The sequence below is a fragment of the Leptinotarsa decemlineata genome, unplaced genomic scaffold, assembly GCF_025532065.1.
Source record: "Leptinotarsa decemlineata unplaced genomic scaffold, Ldec_3_MD MMD2_tig00026361_RagTag_RagTag, whole genome shotgun sequence".
NCBI lineage: Eukaryota > Metazoa > Arthropoda > Insecta > Coleoptera > Chrysomelidae > Leptinotarsa > Leptinotarsa decemlineata.
Window position 1 is genome coordinate 4,340,954 of NW_027412704.1, and position 26,335 is coordinate 4,367,288.

Here is a 26,335-nt window from a genome sequence, read left to right on the forward strand (position 1 = left end):
AGATGCCATAAATGCGATACGCATATATATAAACGGCTCAAAAACCAAAGAGTGCTCAGGATGGGTCACATGTGGCCTACGTGCTGTGGGCTTACACTCACCCTCCCTACTCTACAGATGCAGATATGCAATGGACTGTGTCTGCTCATCGTTTCGAGATTCAACTCAGTACACCTCGAACTTCAATGTTCAAGGACTCTTCCATTTGGAGAACTGCGTTCATGTGAAAGTAACTTCCTGAGAACACTTTTTTTGAATGAATTCAATCTCCACCGATTCAAATTCAACGTAAACCGCTACTTTCGCACAGGCATCGCTTTTGGGGCGAGTCAAGGATTTTCTTGTCCTTAAAAAAATGAGCACGTTATTTCTAGGTTTGATTTGAGAAAAAACTCCTCAATAATATATATTTTCGAGATCTCAACTCATGAAGTACAGGATACTGAAGTTTTGAGAACAAATTTGTTCTATGATATTTTTGTGTGTGATAATTTCGTGAAAAGTAGTACTTACGCACCTTGTATGTATTAGAAACTTTTTTCTTCAGCGGAATTGCAATGATACGCTGCATTTTTCTTCGAAGTAAAAGTGGACGAAACTTATTTCTTGTTCTTTTTATTTGGAACTAAAATTGCAAGATTTTCTGTAGTACTCAATGATGTTCACAGCCCGGACAATAACGAAATATTGGCTGATACACCACCAACTATATGAATATCTGATAAAACATAATTAGAAGGATTTCTTCCTAAATCGAAAATCTTAAAGAATCAAAACAGATTATTATCAGAATTTTCTTTCACATGAGCCGTCATGTGATTCGTTAATGTATCGAGGAAACATGCCCTGGAAGTTAATAATTCCAAATGCTCTATGATTGTATTTGGAAGGAAAGTCGCAAGGTCAAAACTTAGAGATCTAATCATAAAAATTGATGACACTGTTTTACCGGTTGTAAATCAGGTTGAAAATCTAGGAGTTTGTATCGATGATGAACTCAAATTCAAAAAACATACTTGAACATTGATTCAAAGAGCATTTGGGAAAATGAAAGTATTATACCCTTATAGGCATGTCTTGAGCGTGAAAACCAAATTACTCATTTGTGATTCGTTGATATTATCTATTTTCAATCATTGTGACGTAGTGTATCATTATTTTCTGAATAAAAATGAGCAACAACGAATTCAAAGAGTTCAAAACTCTTGTTTGAGATTTTCATACAGTATCAAGAAAAGAGAACCGATTTCTCATATACTCAAAAAAGCTAGGCGGACTCTTCATTCTTCGACATTATTTCATAAAGTTATTGTCAATAGAATACCTCCCTACCTCTATAACAAAATAACTTATCGAACTGATGTTCATAATGTGAACATCAGGCACAAAATGATCCATGTTGTTAGACACTCCATAGAACTATTCAAAAGGTCATTTACATATACGATAGCTGAATTCTATAACAACCTACCACCTTCCTTTCGGTCGAAATCTGTTTCCAGTTTCAGGTACTGCCTGAAAAAACACCTTCTGAAAAATCAATAATACCCTAATATATCCTATGACACATTGGCTCTTGTAGGCCATAGCTAAAATATTTGTAGTATCCTTATGTTTGTATCGTTATCCGCCTCATGAATCAAATGCTGTACCCGCTATAACAATTCCAATTTTATTTTAGGTCTTTTGTTATTTTTTTTTGTTTTTCATCATTTTCTTTTTTTTTTGTAAGGTGCAAGAGGAAGAATGAACTCTGTTCAATCTTGTATCCTATGGACAAATTTGTATTTTGTTTTTCTCCATATTGTATCATGTTATTTCAGCTGTCAATAAATTCATTTATTATTATTATTATTCTCTGATTAACCTATTTCATTGAGTTCTCGTATTAAAATTAGATGAAAGAAGGTTAATTCAGAAACTGAAACCGTACTTTCGCAAATCACGGTCTGAAATAAAAAGAAAATATTTTCACCAAGAATTGTTATTTGCAACCTATTCAATATGTATCATTCATTGAATAAATAATTATTCTGAAGGTGTTTATAACGAATGACTGTAACGTAACCGCGGCCACTTTAAGTTACGCCTTGTGGAGACGAAATACAATTGAATTCTGTTTCCTACCATTTGGAAAGAGTGCTGGTGAGGCGTGTAATTGTTTATAACAAATGGTCTGTAATGTAACTGCGAATATGTTGTTACGATTTACGGAAACGAAGGTCTGTCGCATTTTATATGCAACACTTCGGTACGCGTACCCATAAGGCAGGTATTTATTTGTAACAAATGACCTGTAACGTAACTGCAAACACAATACTTCACGACTGATAAAGACGGACTTCTGTTGCATTGTATAGGCAACACTGACATGTCAACACGTGAAGCGCGTTTTCATTTGTAACAAATACCCTGTAACGTAACCTCAACCACACAATGAAAAGAAAAATGAAAATTTCTATGTCTTTACCACTGTTTATTGTATAGGTTTGAAAATGTCCGTATAGGACGAAACTGCAGTAATTTTAGTTACAAATAAAAGTGGTAGAAAACATAGAAATTTTCATTTCTCTTTCCATTATGATTTCCTACCACGTAGTAACGGCTACATCCATCAATTTATCAAACACACAACATTACGGTTAGTGAAGACGAAGTAATGTCGAAATCTATTGATACCATTTCTGAACATGTACCCGTAATGCGTCTATTAACTTATAACAAACGACTTGTAACGTAACCGCGGCTGTGTTACGTTACGTCCAGTGGATTTTTTTCTACTATTTGGAAAGCGAATACGTGAGCCGCGTATTTGTTTACAACAAATGGCATGTAACGTAACCGCGAAGACGTTATGTTACGACTAATGGAGATGAGGTTTTGTTGTATCTCATCCAAAAACTTTGACATGCGCATCCGGTAAGGCGCGTATTCATTTCTGACAATTGACATATTGAATCCTCAGCACCTTGACATGTGAACCCTTGAAGCACGTATTCATTTATAACAAATGCCCTGTAACGTAATCGCAAACACGTTACGTTACGGTTAGTGGAGACGAAGTAATGTCGAATACTATTGATACCATCTCTAAACGTGTATTCGTAATGCGTACATTTACTTGTAACAAATAACCTGTAACGTAACCGCGCCCATGTTACGTTATCTAGTGAAGACGAAGTACAATTGATATTTTTCCTACCATTTGAAAAACGTATACGTAACGCGCCTATTTGTTCACAACAAATGGTCTGTAACGTAACCGCGAAGACGTTATATTACGACTAGTGGAGACAGGGTTTTGTTGTATCTCATGCAAAAATTTTGACACGCGTATCCGGTGAAGCGCCTCTTCATTTGTAACAAATGGCATGTAACGTTACCGCAAACACGTAACGTTACAGTTAGTGGAGTTACGTTAATGTTGAATATCATCGATAACACTTCGACCGGATAACCCGGATAACCCTTTTCCGATTTTAGCTATCGCATCAAAGGGTTGTTGGTGAACGTATGGCGATAAGTTGGTATCACGTGTCTTTGCCTATAGTATGCGGCATTTTTTGTACCTTATTCGGTTTGATGAGATCAAAACTCGAAATGCTTCCGAAACTTGTCCTCTCGTAACGAGATAAAGATGTACGTTGCTTCGTTACGGGCCAGTGGCTCGGATGGATACGCGCCTATGAGACATGTGTTTCATGTGACGTTATTTCGTACCTCGTTCGGTTTCATAACCGAAATTAGTGATTCTAGAAACTCAACAAAGATAAATTTGATTGTATGAGAGGAACTTTTAATGATATTTTGTGTGTAAATGAAGAATTCGTTTAAGAAACTTGATATTCTTTTAAAAACTCAATAAACTAGTACTCTTATCAAATGCTATCCGATTGGGATATGTTGTCACTTTTCCATTAAGTTGTAAAAACATCCCAAAGTTATGTGCTCATAAATCTTCAGTGAAGAGGGAACTTCTGAAAGAAACTCCCAACAAACTAATTATCTGACACATTGGGGCGGAAATTTATCACCTAATTTTTGAAAAGCGTAATTTATAGACAGAGGCTCTCCATTCAACTCAAGGAATATATGAAGGAGGGGCTTGACCGGATTCTGCTCGTGTTAATTAGGCTTTTTTAATTGCGATTCATTGATCTGAAAGGTATGGAGCTCACGGAATCTGGAGTAGAGCGAAAATCAGTTTTCCGAGAAAGAGCCTCGTTACAAATCTCAGTCGATTTTCCTTGGAACGATCCTGGCAATAAATGATTATGAGAGCTATAAGGACTAGACTCGCCATCTTCTACATAGTGTTTATTTTTATAAAAAAATATGGCTATTTGAATATATTTTTCAATGAACTCGTTTTTGGAAACGTTTTTGTCGATGGAAACATTTAGAAACACTATCATGTGCACCACAAGAGGTTTTTCCTGTTCACCTTTGGCACTGAACCCTAAAAAAATTCCTATGAGAGATTCTACCAAAAAACTAATTGAAATGGTTCTTTGATAACGAATGGTTGGGCTCCTGCATTTTGGTGCCGGTCGAGGACATAATTCCACCAAGATTCCGATAATCGCAATATCCACAGTGGTCTGATACGATCTACGAAGTTCTGAAAGTAAAAATCGATCTCGCTTCTGTTTTGTCGTTTCTTTTCAGGTAATATTTGTCTCATCAAGAGCTGAATTTTCCAACAAGAAGATTTTTGTATACTGTCACTTTGATGACCGTAGAGTACTGTCTCCCCAATACCGTAGGACTATCGAAGATGATGATGAAGCACACGTGAGGTCGCGTCTACGGTAGACTGAAGTATCGAAGACAACATCCTGGCGAATCATGGTAAAACCCGAATTTCCTGCTGTTTGAAAAAATCCAGGCCATCGTTTCATACTCATGTAGCCATAGAAGTGAAATTTGATTTGTTGTTTTGGTGTAGGTCTTCTGTTACAGGGTTGTAAAAGCCTCATTCATTCAACCCAAGCATTGAACTTGATAAAAAACTCACCTGGAACGTTCGCTTGGAAAAAGTTTTACATAAAGCCAGGTCCTAAACTATTCCATTAGTTTATGCGATGATTGTCAGACCAATGATCACTCATTTTGCAGTTGCCTGATGACCGAAGGCTTCACAGAAAATGGTTTAGACGGAGCTCTCTGGCTTACAGAGACAGGCTTGTCTGACCATCTGGGGTGCCATCAGTACCACACCGTCAGCGGCCATGGAGATCCTTCTAGATCTACCCCCTTTCCACATTTTTTTGGAGAGAGTGGCTAGATGGATTGCAAATAGATTTATGCACATTGTCAATTGCACAACTCAATCTAATGCAGAGTACAATAGACTGTTGGTTGACACTGGAAGTCACAGCATTCTGGGAATGACTTATGACAGCATGCCTTCAACTGTCAAATACAAACTGCCTTCTACAGTACTGTTTCCGTGTAGAGAGGACTGGATCCTTCTGGAGAAGGATTCGCAGATGGATCAAAAACACCTTCAGGTTCTGGTGCAGATGTTTTGAGTCGCAGACCCAGGACAGAGATATCAACCTAACTAGGAATCTATGCGACTGTATTTCAAGTGGAAATTAATGCTATTGAATTACGTGCGGAGAGATTGGAAGAATCCAACCTCATACACAAGTCAATGAAAATATTTTCGGACAGTCAAGTGGCGTTGAAAGCTTTTGACTTCTACCGAGCAACGCCTAAATTAATAGTGAATTGCCAAAACCGACTCTTCTCGATAGAAAGGCTTATCAAATTGTCTCTGATCTGGAAATGAAGCTGCTGACTTTTTTGCAAAAGAAGGTGCTGCATGTAGCTTCATTGGACCAGAACCTGTCATTTGCATCGCTTTAGGCTTTGCCAAACAAACATTGAACACGTGGTTGGCAAGACGATTAATGGACTTACAGTATTGGCTCACTCCAAGTCGTTAATCCACCCTTCGAAGCTCAAAACCAAACAGTTGTTGGACTACGGTAGTGGTGAACTATGATGTTCAACAGGCCTTCCCACAGTGTGTGGGAAGGCCTGTTGGGGATGAAACAACAGAGCACATTCTTTGTGCATCATGCATCATTTCTTGGATGTTTACAACCCCTTTCAAGTCCCTTTTACCATTCCAAAGGAGTAGATTGGGGTATTTTGTACCGTTTCATCACCCTGCAAATAGTCGGGGTTTCTTCAAACGACGAGACAACAGTGACCTGGAAATGGGCCTTAGAATGGGTCGATACTAGTAGATTTTGCCAGAAACTCTTCTGGCAACCCATATAATCAGTGTTTTTGGTAATTTTCCGAGAATATCTTTATGTTTCTGTGGAAGTGTGGACTGTAATATAGTTGGAAATTCAGGCTGAAGTGATGATACTCCAATATCAGTTATTTGAAATGGAAAATCAACAATTTTTACATTGTTAATCTAGCAAATAATAACATTTATTCGTTGCTTCATAAACGCACTCTACAACGAGAACTTTTGATGGAGACTGAACATTTTTGCAAGTTTATCTCTAATCTGGCCATCCTGATAACAACCTGGGAATACACTTTCAGTTTCACAATCAAAGGCTTTTCTTTATCAACATCTCTCGTTCTACACAAGAGACTTAACAATCTTCCGAGTGTACTGAGCTAATTGAACCCTTCTCAGACTTGAAGCGAGGAATACATTTCGCGCCAAGAATGATTATGGAAAAATCTGGGGATCTCTCAACACTGCGATGTGTTGATTTTAATGCAATCTATTCTGTGCTGATACATAATTGCTTCAGCTAGGAAGGAACATCTCGGAAATAGTTTGAGGAAAGTACAACAAAGTCTCAAAAGCTATTAATCATCCAATGGGCGTTGTCCTCAGGGGGAATGTAAGGGTTTCGTCTCGTCAGAATGTGTATAGTGCAATTATCTGAAGTGATCGTCAGAGAGGTAAGAGATATGAGGTACGCCGAGTTCCGAGAGATGAGCTGTCACTCGGGATTTTTGTAAACAACTTAATGTTGAAATGACGTAAGACTTGACTTCCTCCAAAATATTTTTTCGTTTCTCTCTACTAAAATGATTTCCTTTGAGCTTCCTTCAGAAGGAAATTTTTATGGTTGTACTCTCAAAGTTGTTATAGTTGTTTTCCAATTCTGCAGTATAAAAGCGTTAGATCGAATACGTGGACAGTTCAAAAAATAGGGTGAATATTGGCGGGCTGCGTATCGAGAAGATGTTAATGACGACGCTCGACCTAAACACATCAACAACCGATGAAAATGTTGAGAAAGTGAAGAAAATTGTTATGGAAAATCGTCAAATCACTATTAGAGGAAATGCTGAAGTTGTCGGCATATCGGTTGGCTCATGCCATGCAGTTTTTTAGAAAATTTTAGACATGAAGCATGTGAAAGCGAAGTCCGTTCCGAAATCACTAAACTTTGACAAAAAAAAACATCTTACGAACATCTTTAAGGAATTGTTGAATGACGTCAACGTCGATCCAGATTTGCTTCAAAGGGTCATAACTGGTGACGAATCATGGATAAATGGTAATGACATCAAAACCGAAGTCCAATCGTCCCAATGGAAGAGCTAAGACCAAAAAAAGCTTGTCAAATTTGATCATATATTAAGGTTTTGCTCACTGTCTACTTCAATTACCGTAGCCTAGTGTATCAGAACTTCTTGTCACATGGCCGTACGGTCAATAAGGAGTAATGTCTTGAAGTTAGATGTATCACCTGCTCACTAATCATTGCTTGCTCGTAATTTTTTGTCCAAAACCAACACAGTAAACATACTTCAGCCACCGTATTCACCAGATTTGGTCCCCTCGATTTTTTTCTGTACCCAAGTTCGAAAACACCCATAAAAGGACGGCGTTTTGCGACGATTGGGGAGATCATAACCGAATCGATGAGAGAGCTCAGTGCATATCAGAACTGCTTCGAGGATGGTATTATATCTATTGCATGAAAACGCTAGAGAGAGGTATATCATAGCGATACACGTGTTGCGGTTTCGTAAAGTGCCCTGTGAATATACTACAATCTAGTATTACTTGAATAAGTTATGAAAATCATTAGTTGCTGTATTGATTTATGACCGCAACATTATATAATAATTGCTTTCCAGATTAAGATTGTTTGAATTTATTGTAATTTCATGGTAGCCCTAGAAACTATGGTTCTATGGGAGTTTTATCACGTAATCTCGGCAGGATCTCGGCAGGATCCTAGAAACAATAAACCTAGAGAAGATTCATCTCAAAGAATAGTACTTGATGTAATCCAAATACAGGCAAATTTACCTAAAGTACCTGAAGTACCTATATTGAGGCGTTCGGACCGTATAAAAGGACACACAACACGATAACACGTTCAGATAGAGTAGTGCCTAGAGGATGACATCATTATAGAGCTTCAAATCCTCTTTGTATATATATATATATATATATATATATATATATATATATATATGGAACCAACAAATAATGGGGCTTAGCAGCAAATGAAAGAGTACTCTTTCCAAGCTTTCGGAAATTTAATAAATTGTTTCCATCCTCAGGGATGCTATAATTTGAGGGTGTAAGTAATATTAATATATAATTATGAATGGTTAGACTTACAACTTTTTGAGGATGTTTCATACGATGGTTATGTAAAATATTGGACACAACATGATGGATGAGCATTGATACAATACATTCATAAAACTGGTTGAAGGATGTCTAATATTAGATAAAATATTTGTGAAAAACGTTACAGTTTAAAATTATTTTGAAGGAAGAATAATGTCACATGTCGAAATTTCATTTCATTTTACATAAACATCGTATGAAACATCCTCAAAAAGTTGTAAGTCTAACCATTCATAATTATATATTAATATTACTTACACCTGGACTTAATATTGTTCTGTCTATATACTCTGCTCCGGTGTTTAAGCATTATTTTATAGTTTATATTTGTTAATTGTCCCTTATACATGTTTTAGTTTACTAGAATTTGCCAATAAGATGTTTATATCTTGGGTAATGTTGTCCGGGTTAAACCGCGTCTGTAATTTTCATAGTTTTGACGTTTCAACTCCTGCTTTGTAGTCATTTTCAAGAATTATTTAGATTTGTACCTACATGACTCGAGGACGAGGTCGTAACCTCCCTTGTCTCCAAGTTTCGTTACTAGTCCTATGTTTGCTGTGTTCCACTCTAAGTTCGTACATGCTCCAATCCAAGTCTTTTTTGTGACAGAGCATCATTAAATCATTCTTCAATAGGGGATGAAATGAGAAACTCAGGAGTATTAGGGGGTGAATTATTTTCATATTTGCATGCTCTTCTATTCATGTCTCATGCACGAGTAAATCCACCTATTCATATCAATGAATACTTGCAACAGATTGGCGCAAATACATATTTGTATGAAATGAACATTTTCTCGTGTGCAAAGGATATATACAACCTTTTTCGAGCAACATCTGACGGCAGGGAAATACTACAAAGGGAGAGAAGTATTTCAAATCATGCATACAAATGAAAATTGAAGTCTGGAAAGCGGCTTATTATTTCCTCTTTTGGTACTTATGAAGCCTGTGAACATTGAGTTGAAAACAAAAGGGATCAATGCACGTGTATTGAAAGCGGAAGTAGGCGAATAACTTCCTAACAACGAACGATTCACCGGATTTGAGCCAAGGAACTGAGCTCTGCAAATAATCCTCTCCTATAGAGATTGTTGAAAATTGAGAGAATTACGAAAATCTGGAAAGGGGAAACAATGAAAAATGTATTATATCAAAATCCAATGAAATTGAAGTCATGTGGGATTTAGTTTACAATTTCAGACCCTGGAAAAAAATATGTGATCTATGGTTATCTTGAATGCCAATAAAATGAATAATTTTTTTGCGCTAACCTTAATTTATCATGTCCTAAGAAATGATCATATCAATTCACTTTCTCCAAAGAATGTAAGAGATGCTATTAATAGCCTTAAATTAACAATATAAATGCGAAATTGAAAAATCTATTGAAATCCTAATTGAATTGTGCTTGCCTCGAGGAAAAGTCTATTACAAAACACTTTCTGACTGTAATAACTGGCATTGCGATGGTTAACGTCAAATATCATTTTATTCATAAAGATAATCTCGAGGTCGATCACCCGGTTCTTCGATGTCGATATTTTTCCAGTTGGAAAAGCGCTTGAACTACTTTATGACTGTCTGACCTTTGAGCGTCGTTGTGGTCATGTTCAGGTTGGACTAGACTAAACAAATGTATATATTACATCCTGCCGATGATCATATGATTGGGAAGGGTAAAAACGCTGGAATGAGATTTTGTTGCTGACGCGAGGGCTCTTGGGAGTTTTTGCGAGAAAAAAAGTCGGTCACCGGAACTCATCGAGACGAGATCGGGGGTCTCATCCCTCAGCCTAAGAGGCTGAGCAAGGCGGTCTAAATAGGGAAGTTATTTTGTTTGTAAGCGCGTGGAGCGAAATTTAAGGAAAATCGGTAGTGAAATCATAAACCGGTAATGGGTACAGGGGAGTTTGAAATTAAAGTGTTGGTGTTGAAGACACACCGGGTCAACGGAACCTATGGTTGACCATGAACCACCCAAAGAGGCGTTATGTGAGTGGTTGTTTTTTTTACTAACCAGTTGATACTGAGAGAGAGTTCACTTCCTATTTGCAAGTAAAAGTAAAACTAAAAGTATTTTGTACTGAGTTGGTGCATGTGTAGTTATTCAACAGCTTAAATTATGAGTAAATAGCAGGATCAAATTGGCGGCATTTCCTTTGTTCTAGTTTCTTTTATTCAGTAGAATTTTACATTTTTTCTGTTATAAGATTTTACACGTTGTTTTTCCATTCTGTCCGAGAAGTCGTTGTTTTACTTAATATACTTCATATTTAAAACATTAGACTTTCATTTTCTCTTGGACCGAGAAAAACAACACCCTCGTAGAGTGAGATGAAGCTAAGAGAACAAAAACAAATAAGAGACTTTTTGTCAATCTATCGAGGAGGGAATAGTGGATGACAAACATTTCAATTGAGTTCTGGAACCACATAATGAGAGAGAATATAAGTAGGTACACCAAATGATCAGATTTCAATAAGACCGGACTTCGTGCGACCGGCACTTTCAAATTTTGATGTGGCAGCTGCTGATAGCAGCTGCCAAAATTGATTTTAAAAAAAATAAATCAGAAAGGAGCTTTTATAACACGACCGAACTTCATTAAGATTCTATCTATGTAGGAGTAGGAGTGCACAGTGGTCATTTCCTTCTGGATTTCAGGTGTTCAAATCACAACATGAATATAAACGAGATTAATCAAAAAATTATTGGGTTATTGCAGAAGATGACTGGGATCTATTTACTTTTTATCTATGTTTGCACTAACGTTCAAAACATTTTCAAGTATTTTTGATTTTTTTGAAGAAGGTACTTGGTGAAAAGCAAGATTGAATTATTGATCTACATTTGCTGGTGTGAACCTCGAAGTTAGAATGGGTCAATTGAGGCTAAGCCTATGGCGAGAAGTGCTTTGTGGCATTTTTCGCCATTAGCCCTATTAGCCTAGAACAGACAACGTGTTACCTCAAGGATATAACTAGAGTGCCACCAAGATTTAGCAAGAGCCTCGGTAGATAATAACATCATCCTGAGATGGGTTGAAGGCACGACAGGAGTGAAGGTAGTCGCATTGCCAACTCTTTAGTCAAGGAAGCGGCTGAACTGAGAATTTTAGGACCCAGTGATACCTATACGGCCTGATGACTTCGAATTGCGGAACTAGCACCCATGCTCAATTCCTAAAGAGATGAGATGGAATCAAAGGATGCAGTCTTGTCAGGATCACCCTGGGCAACCCTGAAAAGCTAGCGCCGAAGAAATATCTGGCGATGACCAGGAAAAATCTACGCTTAACTGTAGGATTTCTGGCTAGCCACTGTCAACTAAGGAAACACTTCCATATTATAGAGCTAGTGGCACACCTCTATGCAGGATGTGTGAACAGGAAGATGAAACTGTCAGGAATGTCATGCGAGTGTCAGGAGTAAGGAGATAGTGTGTGTTTGGCGGGTATTGGCCTACACCTGCCGATATAAAGGAGATGTCCCTTAGTGACCTGTCCACCTTTCTGGAAAGGACAGGATGGACGATAGCCTAGGAGGATCCTCGGAACGAAGTACAATGGATCACATTCACCCTCCACACTCTACAGATACAGATTCATCGACTAGTTCGAGAAGGGAAATACCATCAACAGTGAATATTATATAGTGTTATTAGTGTATATGGAGGCCAAAATTGCAAAGAAGCGACTGCATATGGCAAAGAAAAAAAGTTGTTCCATCAAACCAACGCACTATGTCACAAGTCAATCAAAACAATGGCAAAATTGCATGAATTGAGCTTCGATTTGCTTCCACATCCGTCGTATTCTCCTGGTCTGGCCTACAGCGACTTTATTCTGTTCGCAGACCTGAAGAAAATGCCCGCCGGTAAAAAATTTCGCTCGAATGAAGAGGCTGAAATTGAGGCCTATTTTGAGGCAAAAGATAAATCGTTTGAAAAAGTGGTATTGAAAGTGGTTAAAGCGGCGCTGCTTTGTATGTGCTGCAAATTTGTTATTATAACAACCTGCTTATCAATCGGTTCTCCCTTTTAGAAAAGCTTGCATTGTAAAGTTGTGTAGCATACCAGTCGAGGAAGTTATTGTTTCAGTGAATTGCGTATTGGAAATAAATTCTTCATTGTGAAAATTTGTAATTTTTATCATGAATAGTGTTATTGATTTTCACTAAGTAACGGGTCGAAGTATTGATGAAATAAATAATTAATTAGCCAGCCATACACACAGAGGTTTGTCTGAGAACTTTATCCAGCACGGTTTCATGCCGTTACTCCACTAACTTGACAAGATATGTTACTGTTAGTTAGTAGCAAAATCTTTCAACAAATAAGAAAAAAGTTGCATTGTGTTTGGGTATGATTAATATACATCTTCTGACGAATACTTTTTACTCTATGACCACAAAACGCCGAAGCAAATGGGTGAAAAAATGGCTACTGCAAAAAGAAACTCTCGAGTCATTTGCCTTTATTGAAGCAATTGAGGCAAAACGATCCTCATGATTTTGGAAACTATTTGAGAATAGATAGTACAACTTTTGAGACATTATTGTCTATGATGAAAGAAAGATCAACAAAGCAGCATACTGCCATGCGAGAACCAAATATCTCCTTAGGAACGTTTGGTAGCAACGCTTAGATTTCTTGCAGCAGGCAGATCTTATGAAGATCTTAAATACTCCGTTGGAATTTCTGCTCAAGCACTGGGCTACCTAATACCACAGACATGTTCAGTTTTTTGCAATATTGAATGAAAGCTTCATAACCCTTATTCTTTAAATTTTTGTTGACATAGTCATTTGAATTTATTTTCCATAAAGCTGGATGACTTTTATACATTCCTATGAACTCAGTTAAAAACTCTTTGCCCATAAAACGACTGTCTATGCTTTTCGCCATATTTTCACAAAACAATTTAAGCCCTCTTGCTCAACCCGTCACAAAAAAAAACTGTTAATGTATGGTATCAAGAAACAACTGTCGACTTTAACTTTCTGGCAAGTCTCTGTATGATACGACCGTAGCGTGCCTGGCCTTTACTCAACCATTAACGCACAGACCGTGCTGGATAAAGTCCTCAGACAAATCTCTGTATGTATGGCGAGGTACTGTTTGAAAATCTGTGAATTCTTTCTCTGTCAAACACGTAGTGACGAGTATCTACTGAACATGAAACAAAATGAATATATTAAAGATATGTGCCTGGTGTGACACTATTTCATTTTATATCATCAATGCGAGATTTTTATACTCACTTGAATCATCGGCAAAAACGAACATAGCAATTCACCCAGTACCCAGTTTTGAATGATTAACACATACAAAGAAATTGGCAGGACCACCACACATTTTATAATATCACTGATAACGTTGTTCAGCAAAAAAGTGTAGGTCTCTTCACTGTACAGTTTATGACGAATAATATACACAAAAACTGTCAAATTTCCGAAGAGCCCGGCAACCACCAGGAGAGCATAAATAAAAATGATGAAGGGATATATTCTCGAGAAGACCGTCTTCAAGTGAGGTTCCCTCAGGTCCAATTCGGGGTCTTTAATTCCCAGCAGGAATTCGTGTAAAATCGCCCACACTTCCGGGGGGATGTCGTTCTCAGGAATAGTAGAGTTAATCTCTTTCTCCATTTTATTCAATTCCACGAGTTCTTTTCAAAACTTCAGATCGCATTTCATTGAACTTGGGAAGTCCACGTGGTCGTGCGAGATCGCGAACCGTTCGGCTTTCTCCAACACACAGTTGCGTTTCGAGAAGGTAACAGACGAGAACTGGAAAGTGAAGGATCCTGAAAAAGAGTTTAGATTTTCGTGCGCCGTTTCATTGCGTTCCGGGGTACTGAAAAACTTTCCGGCCTCGGCAATTTGACGAGATGGGATAATTAATGCGAAGCTGCATGGTTATCTTCGTTCACAATACCGGCAGGATACTGATATTTTCAGGAGAAGTTGCGCTTTTGTGAAAAAAACGCGCTGATATAGTTTATTGTGATTTTCTGTATGTTAAATTTGAGAGTTCTGTTCAAAAATGAAAGTTAACTTTCACTTCAAACGTTTTTTTCAATCTTCGAAGCAGTTCTGATATGCACTTTTCGATTTGTCCTTGAGCTTTCTAAGCGACTCCGTTTTTATCTCCTCAATCGTCGCAAAATGCCGTTTTTTCGTAGGTTTTTTGAACCTCGAAGAAAAAAGTCGCAGAGTGCTAAATATGGAGAATACGGTGGCTGTTGTTGGACAAAAAATTACGAACCAGCAATGACGAGTGAGCAGGTACATTATCGTGATACTTGGCTTTTACATTGGGACGAATGCACTTTGGTTTGGTTAAAATGTCGTAACTTCGAGTTTAAAGTCGATATTAAGTTCAATAACTGGATAGAACTGGTTGATACTTGACGAAGATTCATATTGAAACATCAATGAGTCGTAATTTCGAGTTGAAAAGTTGTAATTTCAAGTTCAAAGTCCTAAGTTCGAGTTCAAAGTCTCAATTTCGTGTTAAAAAGTCATAATTTCGAGTTGAAAGTCGTAATTCTGAGTTGAGAAGTCATAATTTTGAGTTAAAAAGTCATTTCGAGTTTGAAGTTGAAATTTTGAATTTAAGAGTCGAATGTCTCAGTTTGAAGTCAAAATTTTGAAATGCAAGTCGAACTTTCGAAATTAAAGTCGGAATTTTGAGTTATAAAGTTGTAATTTCGAGTTTGAAGTCGAAATTTCGATATTGAAGTCGAAATTCCAAAGATGAAGTAGTAATTTCGAAATTACGAGATTGAAGTCCAAATTTAGAGATTAAAGTCAAAATTTAGAAATCAAAGTCGAAATTTCTAGTTGAGAAGTCGAAATTTCGAGTTGTAAGTTATAATTTCGAGTACAAAAATTGTAGTTTCGAGTTCAAAATCAAAGTTGAAAAGTCGAAATATCTAGTTTGAAGTCGAAATTTTGAGACCAAAGTCGAACTTGCGAGATTAATGTCGAAATTTCTAGTTAAATTGTCGTAATTCCAAGTTTAAAGTCAAAATTTTGAATTAAAAAGTCGTAGTTTCGAGTTCAAAGTCGTTATTTCGAGTGAAAAGTCATAATTTCGAGTCTGATGTCTCAATTTCGAGTTGAAAATTTATAATTTCGAGTTTATAGTCGTAATTTCGAGTTGAAGAGTCGTAATTTCGAGCTTAAAGTCGAAATTTTGAGATGAAAAGGCATAAATTCGAGTTTAAAGTTGAAGTTTTGAATTTTAAAGTCGAATATCTGAGTTTGAAGTCGAAATTTCGAAATTAAAGTCGAAATTCCAAAGATGAAGTAGTAATTTCAAAATAACGAGATTGAAGTCAGAATTTTGAAATTGAAGTCAAAATTCAGAAATCAAAGTCGAAATTTCGAGTTGAAAAGTCATAATTTCGGGTTTGAAGTTATAATTTTGGGTACAAAAATTGCAGTTTCGAGGTCAAAGCCAAAATTTTGAATTGAAAATTCGAAATATCTAGTTTCAAGTTGAAATCTCGAGACCAAAGCCGAATTTTCGAGATTAATGCCAAAATTTCCAGTTGAAATGTCGTAATTTCGAGTTAGAAGTCGAAATTTTGAATTAAAAAGTCATCGTTTCGAGTTTAAAGTCGTTATTTCAAGTAAAAAGTCGTAATTTCGTTTCTGAAGTCTTTATTTCGAGTTGAAAATTCGTAATTTCGAATTAAAAGTCGTACTTTCGAGTTGAAAAGTAGTAATTTCGAGTATAAGTCGAAATTTTGAGTTGAAAAATCGTAATTTCGAGTTTGCAGTTGAAATTTTAAATTTAAAAGTCGAATATCAGAGTTTGACGACGAAATTTTGAATTCAAGTCGAACTTTCGAAATTAGAGTCGAAATTTGGAGTTGAAAAATTGTAATTTCGAGTTTGGAGTCGAACTTTCGAGACTGAAGTCAAAACTCCAAAGATGAAGTAGTAATTTCGGAATTATGAGATTGAATTCCAAATTTTGAGATAATTTGAAGCTGAAATTTTCAGTTAAAAAGTCGTAATTTCGAGTTAAAAGTCCCAATTTCGAGTACAAAAATTGTAGTTTCGAGTTCAAAGCCAAAATTTTGAATAGAAAACTCGAAATATCTAGTTTGAAGTCGAAATTCCGAGAACAAAGTCGAACTTCCCAGATTAATGTTGCAATTTCCAGTTGAAATGTCGTAATTCCGAGTTAGAAGTCGAAATTTTGAATTAAACAGTCATAGTTTCGAGTTAAAAGTCGTAATTTCAAGTCTGAAGTCTTCATTTTGAGTTGAAAATTCGTAACTTCGAGTTGAAAATTCGTAATTTCGAGTTTAAAGTCGTAATTTCGAGTTAAAAAGTCGTAATTTCGAATTCAAGTCAAACTTTTGAGTTAAAAATTCGCAATTCCGAGTCTTCAGTTGAAATTTTGAATTTAAAAGTCGAATATCGGAGTTTGAAGACGGAATTTTGAAATTCAAGTTGAATTTTCGAAATTAGAGTCGAAAGTTGGAGTTGAAAAATTGTTATTTCGAGTTTGAAGTTGAAATTTTGAGACTGAATTCGAAACTCCGAAGATGAATTAGTAAGTTCAAAATTACGAGATTGAAGTTTAAATTTTGAGAATAATCGAAGTCGAACTTTCGAGTTGAAAAGTCGTAATTTCGAGTTAAAAGTCATAATTTTGAGTACAAAAATTGTAGTTTCAAATTTTAAGCCAAAGTTTTGAATTGAAAAGTCGATATATCTAGTTTGAAGTCGAACTTCCGAAATTAATGTCGAAATTTCCAGTTAAAATGTCGTGATTTCGAGTTAAAAGTCATAATTCCGAGTACAAAAATTGTAGTTTCGAGTTCAAAGCCAAAATTTTCATTCGGAAACTCGAAATATCTAGTTTGAAGTCAAAATCCCGAGACCAAAGTCCAACTTCCCAGATTAATGTCGCAATTTCCAGTTGAAATGTCGTAATTCCGAGTTAGAAGTCGAAATTTTGAATTAAACAGTCGTAGTTTCGAGTCTGAAGTCGAAATTTTGAATTGAAAAGTTGAAATGCACTGAGTTTTGGCGGTATTCGAATTGAAATTGTGCAATTTTCAAGAAAAATACTCATCTGACGCAAACTGAATGGATCAGCCTGTACATTCATATCTCAACATTCAATTGTGTTTCCCGAACTCGCAACGTAATAAATATAGAACAAGAGTTCACTTTTTTTTATTTCTTGAAAAAACAATCTCACAATTACATCACATTCTCGTTTTACAGCTTGAGCAACTTATCCACATTCCCTCGTAGCGAAGGTGAGACCATTAATCGATTACCGACACACTTCAGTCAGAGTTCTTGATGAAATTATAGAGAAAGGAAGCCTGTTGATGCCCGCTCTCGTAGGCTCCGTGGGTTGTGCTGTGGTGAGTGACATTAACAGCCTCTCCTGCCAGCAGTATTCTTGGCACGCCGTCCACGTAAACTGGCTCTGAGAGCTTATTCGTTCCTAAACCAGATTTATCGCACTCCGGAGTGATGTTACAATAGCTGCCCTTTATCCAAGGATTAGACAACCACTTCGATCTGCAACAAAAAGTTCCCTATGAAAGAAAAATGCATCGCGTTCAGCTGGGGATGAACGTAAAGAAGATGACAGAAGCGTAGGTTTTTTCTAAGGACAAAACACAAGCACTACAGGAAAATCCTTAATGCGTTTTGAGAGCGGTGCCTGTGCGGAAGTAGCGATTCACATTGGATTTGAATGGCTGGAGATTTAATCCACTTGGAAAAACATTCTCAGGAAGTTCTCAAAATTAAAGAGTTCTTGAACAGTTAAGTTCGAGGTGTACTAAGTTGAATCTTAAAACGATGAGCACGTCACTTGAACACTTCCCGTGAGAGTATCTACAGGGTGTTTCAAATTCAATCCTCACCATTGGGATCTCGGAAACTATGAGAGATAGGAAGATGGTTAAAGTGGAGCAAAGTTGCGCATTTACCTGAATAACAATATGCCGTTGAGAAAGTTCTGAAATTTCGAGTTTATCTAGAGATATCCGGAAAAACAGAAATTTCGAAAAATGTTTTTTATTTTTTTCTGGCTTTATTTTTCGAAGGATTCGAAAACAAATTGCACTTTCATATTGCCACTTTTTCCCTGCTACATAATGGAATTTTCATATTTGCTATAGGCTGGTCACGTTAAGAAGATAATGACGTCACTTAATTTTGGTAATTTTGTATATCCAACATAACAACGTTGAAATTCCCACTGAAATGCGTTCAACAGCAATGAAACTAGTAACATTTCATTTTGTAACTTGCTCAACTGATAGTAAAATTTCAGACGTTGCCAAATCGAAAAAAACTCGAAAACTGTCAGTCTTTCTTTTCCTTTCAGAACTAATCATTTCGTTTGATAAGACCTGCGTATATTCAATATCCCTAAAGCATTGGCGAAATAGTCTCAACAAATACTAACAGTAAGTAAGGATAATAGCAATAAAATATATCAACAGTCCAAAAAAAATTTAAAGTTCGAAATAGTGCACATGTTGGCAACGCTGTAACTTGTCATCTTGTGACGTCATTCTCTTCTTAATATGAACAACCTGTATCCGAAGTTTCGTTTACCGGCCACCATCATCAATACATTGGATTCTTTCTGTTTTGAATAGAAACAGATTTCACCTTTTCAATGATGTATCATAAGTTATCATTCTTTCTCGAAAAATTGGAGATATTGAAAAAAAAATTCTTATCATAATAATCATAATAGATTTTGACTTTGATGTTTCTAAATGATACAAATTTATTACAAATACGATAGAAACAGTGTTAGGACATCGGAAATGTATTTAAACTTGTATTTCGAAAGACATCGAACTATTTTCAAGATATTGGATCAAACTCTCACCAAGTTTGGTTCATTTGAAAAGCCGAGGAAAAAATACGGAGACAGAATGGACCAGGAAACTGAAGAAAATTTGATAAATGAGGTGAGTTAGACATTGTTTCCCTTTCAAGTTGATGATGGTGGCTAGAAGACGAAACGTCGTATAGCAAATCTAAAAACACCATTATGTAGCAGGAAAAAAGTGGCGATGTGGAAAGGCAATTTATTTTCGAATCCTTGGAAAAATAAAGCCAGAAAAAAACAAAAACCGTTTTCCGAAATTTCTGTTTTTTCTGGATATTTCCGGATATACTTGGAATTTCAGAACTTTCTCAACAGCTTATTGTTAGTCAAGTGAATACCCAACTTTGTCCCGAGATCCTAATGGTCAGGATCGAATGTGAAACACCCTTTATATACGGCCCACGACACGTAGATACGGCCCACGACAAAGTGAATCATTTCAATAGTCAACTACAAAATCAAAACAGATTTTGCGTTCGAATCCGGCGACGGTGACTGACGATAGTTAGGCAGAAGTTAAAAATCTTACGCTTTCTGAATTCTGAATTAGCTTGAGGCAGTAACTGACAAACTGAAAAACTGCAAATACTTCAGTCTTGCTTGCGATTCCATTTCGGATATAACTTCCATGTCTCAGTGTCCATTATTTGTTCGGTACTGCACAATGGACGGAATAATAGAAGAAGACTTCTTAGCAGTAATTAACATGAAGGGGCATACGAGAGATTGTGATTTTATGGAGGTTCCATCTTCGTTATTCATGATATTATTATGCTTACTCGTTTCAAAACTCTCGCAGGAATCTAGATGCCTGTTGTTGTTAACTTGTCTAACAAATCCTAATGAACTAAAGTCTATGGAATAGTTTCATTGCAAAATATGACTTCTGATTTTTCTGGTCTTTCCTTATTTAGGTGTGCCAAGTGTTCCTTATATCTTATTCCAATGGATCTTTTAGTCTGTCCATATTATTTTGTATCCTTACATTTAATTTCGTAAATTCCAGACAATTTCGAACTCCCGGAGCTCTGTAGTATACGACTTGTTTTAAATACCATCTCCATACTTAGTCCCTTAAAAATATTTTCAAAGTTTTTTGTGTATGGAACTGAGATATATTTATTTTGATTTTTGTCGTTTCTAAAAGTCGAGATTCCATTCATTCTCAACCTAAACTTTTTCTTTCTTATGATATCATCTACAATACCCCTCGAGAAACCGTTACTGACTGCTATTTCCTGTATAGTCCGTTTTTCTTTTGTGATCCTTTCATTGTGAACCTCTCACACAGAAGTAAGTGCAATAAATATTGATACAGAGTTCGTAGTCGGGATTCAATAGATATTTCCAGATAACTTTCTGATATGACTGATACACGACCGAATACAATATTTTCTGTTCATTCGCATAGAAACATTATTGAACGATTCTTCAGATATAGAATCAGTATCAACCAATTCCATCACGAATGGTCACTTGTGTAATATCGTTGAAAAGAGAATTTCACATTATATCAAGTGATCAAAAAAACATTCAGGAGTCTATCTGAAATTTCTGACATGAGTTCGTTTTCGGGAAAAATTGTTCGTTTTCAGAAATATCGTCTTCGGCAGGGTTTAATACCAAAGTGATATCAGGAGTTTCCGGCCTAACCTAGAGATGGCTCTAGTTGTTTGAAAAGTATCACTGTATTAGAAAGTACATCATCTATAAAGCATATGTTTCAAGTTTGAAGACGCTGAGTTGTTTGGCATTTGTTTGGCAGCCATCAATAGAGGAAGTTTTTGGTGAATTTGTAAAAATGAAGAAAATTGGTCATCGTTTTGTAGTACAGTACTTTTATTAAGGCCTCAGCCCAACCAATATTAAGGCTGAACTGAAATCTATTCTGGGTGAGTTTGCTCCTTCGTTTACAACAGTAAAATATTGGGTAGCAGAGTTTGAACGAGGCTGTACGAGCTGTCAACACGAGCAACGCAGTAGTCGACCAAATGAGGAGTCGACTCCAAAAACGGTGAATAAAATCCACAAAGCGTTACTAAATGATCGTTGATTGGAGAAAGGCGAGCTAACAGACTCAAAAAGTATTTTAAAAAGTGCGGTACATTGTATACAGTTCATTTCTTTAATGTCCCATCCTTTTATTTTTTGAACGGGTCAACTGAAAAACTTTAAATTTGGGATAATGTAATTAATGCATGAATACTTTCTTTTGAAGTAAAATAGACAGATTAAACTTTCAAGATGGCGACGGGAAGTCAGAAAGGGGGATCTGGTGACACATCATTTTGAAGCTCCTGACAAATGTTTCACAACCCCAGAATATAATGTCAATATCTTCAACTACTACAAAATGGCGGAACTTTGAAAAATTGCCTGAATACATTGACATTTAACTAAATAATATGGGGTAATAAGCTAGAGGTCAATTCAGAAGATACTTGAAATGGTTGTCTTGAACCTCTTGACATATGAACAGCCTATCCGAACATTTTTGAATACATTAACGTCAATATCTCTACAAATATTTATGGTTCTCTGCCGTATATTCAATATTGAAGCAGGTTCAGTTTAGTACACCTTTTGCTTCAAATAGCCCCATAAAAAAGTCAAAAGGTGTCAAATCTGGAGAGCGGGCTGGTCAATCTGTAGGACCTCGACGGCCAATACAACGACCGGGAAAAGTAGTATCCAAATAGTTTCTTACTTATGGAGTAATGTGGTGCTCCATCTTGTTGGAATGCAATTTTCATATCAAATTCATTAGGATTCGCTTGAAGTTGAAGATATTGACTTTATATTCTAGGGTTGTGAAGCATTTGTCAGGAGCAAAATGGTGTATCAAAAGACCCCCCTTTCCAATATATTTTTCCCAGATGGCGCCCAGTTGCCATTTTGAAAGTTTCATCTGTCAATTTCACTTCAAAGTTAATTATTCATGCATTAATTTCATTATCCCTTTCAATTTTTTCAGTTGACCCGTTCATTGGAGAAATGCACTGTATCATCTGAAAAATTTGAGATAATAATAATAGCGTTTATTGCCCAACAGAGCAAAACTAACATACTTGAAGGTTAATACTATTTGATATAAAATCAATACTATTTGATATAAAAAACATAAATGACTTATAGGTACGCACGAGATTTATTTTTAATTTCACAAATACTGCAACAAAAAATATCGATGTTAGTAGATGTTAGAGATGAGAAAGTTTTGTGCAAGATGAGTGCCGCGTTTGTCCACACTCGAGCAGAATGTGAAGATGTTTCAATTGAGTGCTCAGCAAACTTTCACAGCAACAAAGCAGAATTTTTGAGTCGTTTCATAACCATGGATGGAACATGGGTCCATCACATTACATCCGAGATAGAAAAACATACAAAACAGTGGACCCAAAAGGGAAAACTGTCTCCAAAGGAGGCGAAGACCGTTTTATCTGCAGGAAAGGTCATGGCATCCGTTTTTCGGGATGAGCGTGGGATAGTTTTCATTGACTATCTTGAAAAATTAAACTATCAACGGCGACCATAATGCTCTTCTTCAAAACGGACTGAGAATAATTTTACCTATTCTCATAAAATTTCATAGAGCTAGTCTGGCGTGGAACTATATACCACCCAGTTGGTTGGCAGCAAGGGTGGTATGTATGCCTAAAGTGGGCCGGAGAGACCCACACCCCAAATCGGTACGACCAATCAGCCTTACATCCTTCCTGCTGAAACGACTTGGGAGGATACTGGACAAACATATCAGGAGGGTAGCATTATATGCATCCCCACTGAATCACCACCAATATGCTTATCAAACCGGCAAATCGACAGATTCAGCATTAAACAACCTCGATGAGAAAATCTCCCGATCCCTTGACAACAAGGAGATTGCGGTTGTTGTATTTCTTGATATTGAAGGAGCATTTGACAATGCACTACCTGAATCTATAGGATTGTCTCTGGCTAGAAAGGGTATAGAATCGACCATAACTGGCTGGATCTATGCCATGCTAGTTAACAGTACTGCAAGGTGAGGCTATCAGGTTCAGGGTCACCAGGGGCTGCCCTCAAGGTGGAGTACTAACTCCCCTGTTGTGGTCGCTCTTGGTGGATAGTCTGCTTGATGCCCTCGACAGAAGAAGAGTTGATCTGCAAGCTTATGCAGATGACCTTGTCATCCTGGCAAGGTCCACGTCGGGAAGGGTAGCTTGTTATATCCTCCAAAGCGCGTTGGATGTTGTTCACAGTTGGTGCCTGAGGGAGTAGATGTCTGTCAACCCCAGCAAAACTGTGTTAATCTCCTTCACAAAGAGAAGGAAATTGGACGATCTAACGCCACTTTCCCTCAATGGTGTGGTCATTCCATTTGGAACGGAGGTAAAATATCTTGGTATTGTCCTTGATAAAAGACTCACCTGGAACGCTCACTTTAAAAAAGTTTTACACAAAGACAGACTGTCTCTATGGACATCTCGAAGGCTTTGTGGTGAAACTTGGGGTTTAGGTCCCAAACAAATCCATTGGATTTATGTGATGACTGTCATACCAATTATCACGTATGGTGCAATTGCTTGGTGGCCGAAGGCTTTACAGTGGTGCCATCAGTACCACACTGTCACCGGCCATGGAGATCCTTCTAGATATACCTCCTCTCCACATTTTTCTGGAAAGAGAGGCTAGATGGACTGCATACAGACTTGTTCACATTGCCAATTGCACAAATCAATTCAATGCAGAGTGCAACAGTCTGTTGGTTGACATTGGAAGTCACAGCATTCTGGAAATGACCTCTGACTTTATGCCTTCAACTATCAACTACGAACTGCCTCATAAAGTACTATTCCCGAGTAGAGAGGACTGAATCCTGCGGGAGAAGGAAATATTAAGAGCAGATAGTTGTTGGTTCACAGATGGATCAAAAACACCTTCCGGTTCTGGTGCAGGTGTTTTCAGTCGCAGACCCAGGGCAGAGTTGGATGAATCCAACCTCACAAAATTATCGGACAGTTGGGCGGCGTTGGAAGCTCTTAGCTCTTACCGAGCAAAGTCTAAATTGGTAGCAAACTGCCAAAAAAGACTCTCCTGGAGAGGAAGACTGAACAGATTGTCTCTGGTCTGGGTTCCTGGCCATACTGGCCTGGAAGGCAATGAAGCTGCTGACTCTTTTGCAAAGGAGGGTGCTGCAAGCGGCTACATTGGACCAGAACCTGTCATTGGCATCACTTTGGGCTTTGTCAAACAAACACTTAACACCTGGATGGCAAGGAGAGTTATGGACTCTTCCAGGATTGGCTCACTCCAAGGCGTTTATTCACCCTTCGAAGCTTGATTCCAAACAGTTGTTGGACTACAGTAGGGATGAACTACGATGTCTAACAGGCCTTCTTACAGATCACTGTCATTTGAATCATCACATGCAGAGACTTGGACTGTCGGAAGGCAGTGTGTGTCGCCGCTGTCTGGAAAATGATGAAACTGCAGAGTATATATTTTGTGCCTGCCCCGCTGGGGACTGAATCAGGTTCTTTGAGTTTGGCAGATCCGTACTCTCACCATCTGACCTGAAAGACCACTCACCATACAAACTAATCGGCTTCGTTAAGAAGCTGGGTTTATTTGGCCGAGTGTGATAATAAACCCTTATGGGTTGCAGTGGAGGGCCGAATAGACCCACTCACTTTAGACCTACCTACCATAATGCGAACTTTTTGCAACAATTGAGTGAAAAATCAAGCAAAAACGGCCGCAGTTGGCTAAGCTCACAAATCCATTATCGCAATGACCAAAATTAACGAATTAAGTTTGATTTGCTATCTCATGCACTATATTCGCCAGATTTAGCTTCCTCGGATTATATTCTGTCCTCAGCTCAGTAATCGAAGATTTTATAACGATGATGAAGCGATGTCGGCAGTTAATGGTTATTTTGAGGAGCATGGCAGTTCTTTTCATAAAAACGGTATCGAACTTATTTAACGTCACTGTTAAACCTGTAAACAGCTGCAAGGAGATCATGTTGAAAAATAAATACATGTTTGTACAAAATTTTTGTGTTTTCTTCATTGGGCCGAATACTTCTGGAACCACCCGTTAATCTAGACGCCAAGGTCATATCCTGTTCAGTTACTAATTGTTCATCTGCAGTTCTAATCGCTAACAACTTCAAGTTCTCGGGTCGACAAATAGGGCAAATTCCCAGAATCGTTCGTGAATAATCTGTATGTGATTAATTGTTGGAGGAACACGTTTAACATTGTTTCAGAGGATTCATTTGGAAAGTCAAAGTTCACTTCAGAGACGATCAATCATACAAATTGTTGTCAACTTTGCATTACAATAATGGGAAGATTGAACAATTGTTCATCTGGTGGAACATTAGTCGGCAATATCGCAAGAGTGGACGAACTTGTGTTCATTAGCCCCCATTAGCTAATGGTGACAATAATGTTGAAGGAGTTTAATTGAGGTTAGGTGAACAAACGAAAGAAAATGTATTCGAGAAACAATATACAGCATCTATGAGCATCGAGTTTATTGATTTTCTTGCCAGCTATAATTCACACAAACGCAGATGACGAATTGACGCTTCAAAACTTCTCTATCGAGCGTTTCATACACATAGCGCACGTCTGTAGTAGGTATATCAATTTTCAATTGAAGGTAACTCATATACAAATTGAACTGAGAGCTAACGGCAACAATGTTAAATGTTAGAACTAAATTCTTATCGGGATAATTTTTATTGTCTATGCATCGCCATTGTAAATAACTGAAAAGTAAAATGATTCCCTAAAATTTG

At 37.2% G+C, this 26,335-nt stretch overlaps 2 protein-coding genes across 5 annotated transcripts in view; both read right to left on the minus strand.

Annotated features, from left to right (window-relative positions):
• The window catches only part of LOC111507189 (neuropeptide receptor npr-1), a 119,794-nt gene extending 105,383 nt beyond the window's left edge, over positions 1-14,411 (minus strand). The window contains exon 1 of the mRNA XM_023162470.2: positions 13,908-14,411. Coding sequence (XP_023018238.2) covers positions 13,908-14,294 — 387 coding nt within the window. The 5' untranslated portion in view covers positions 14,295-14,411. The remainder of the gene's footprint in view (positions 1-13,907) is intronic.
• Positions 14,412-17,839: 3,428 nt separating this feature from the next.
• The window catches only part of LOC111507203 (uncharacterized), a 58,283-nt gene continuing 49,787 nt past the window's right edge, over positions 17,840-26,335 (minus strand). For all 4 annotated transcript variants that reach the window (XM_023162500.2, XM_023162492.2, XM_074185090.1 and 1 more), the window contains exon 7: positions 17,840-18,206. In XM_023162500.2, the coding sequence (XP_023018268.1) occupies positions 17,966-18,206 (241 nt within the window). In that variant the 3' untranslated portion in view covers positions 17,840-17,965. The remainder of the gene's footprint in view (positions 18,207-26,335) is intronic.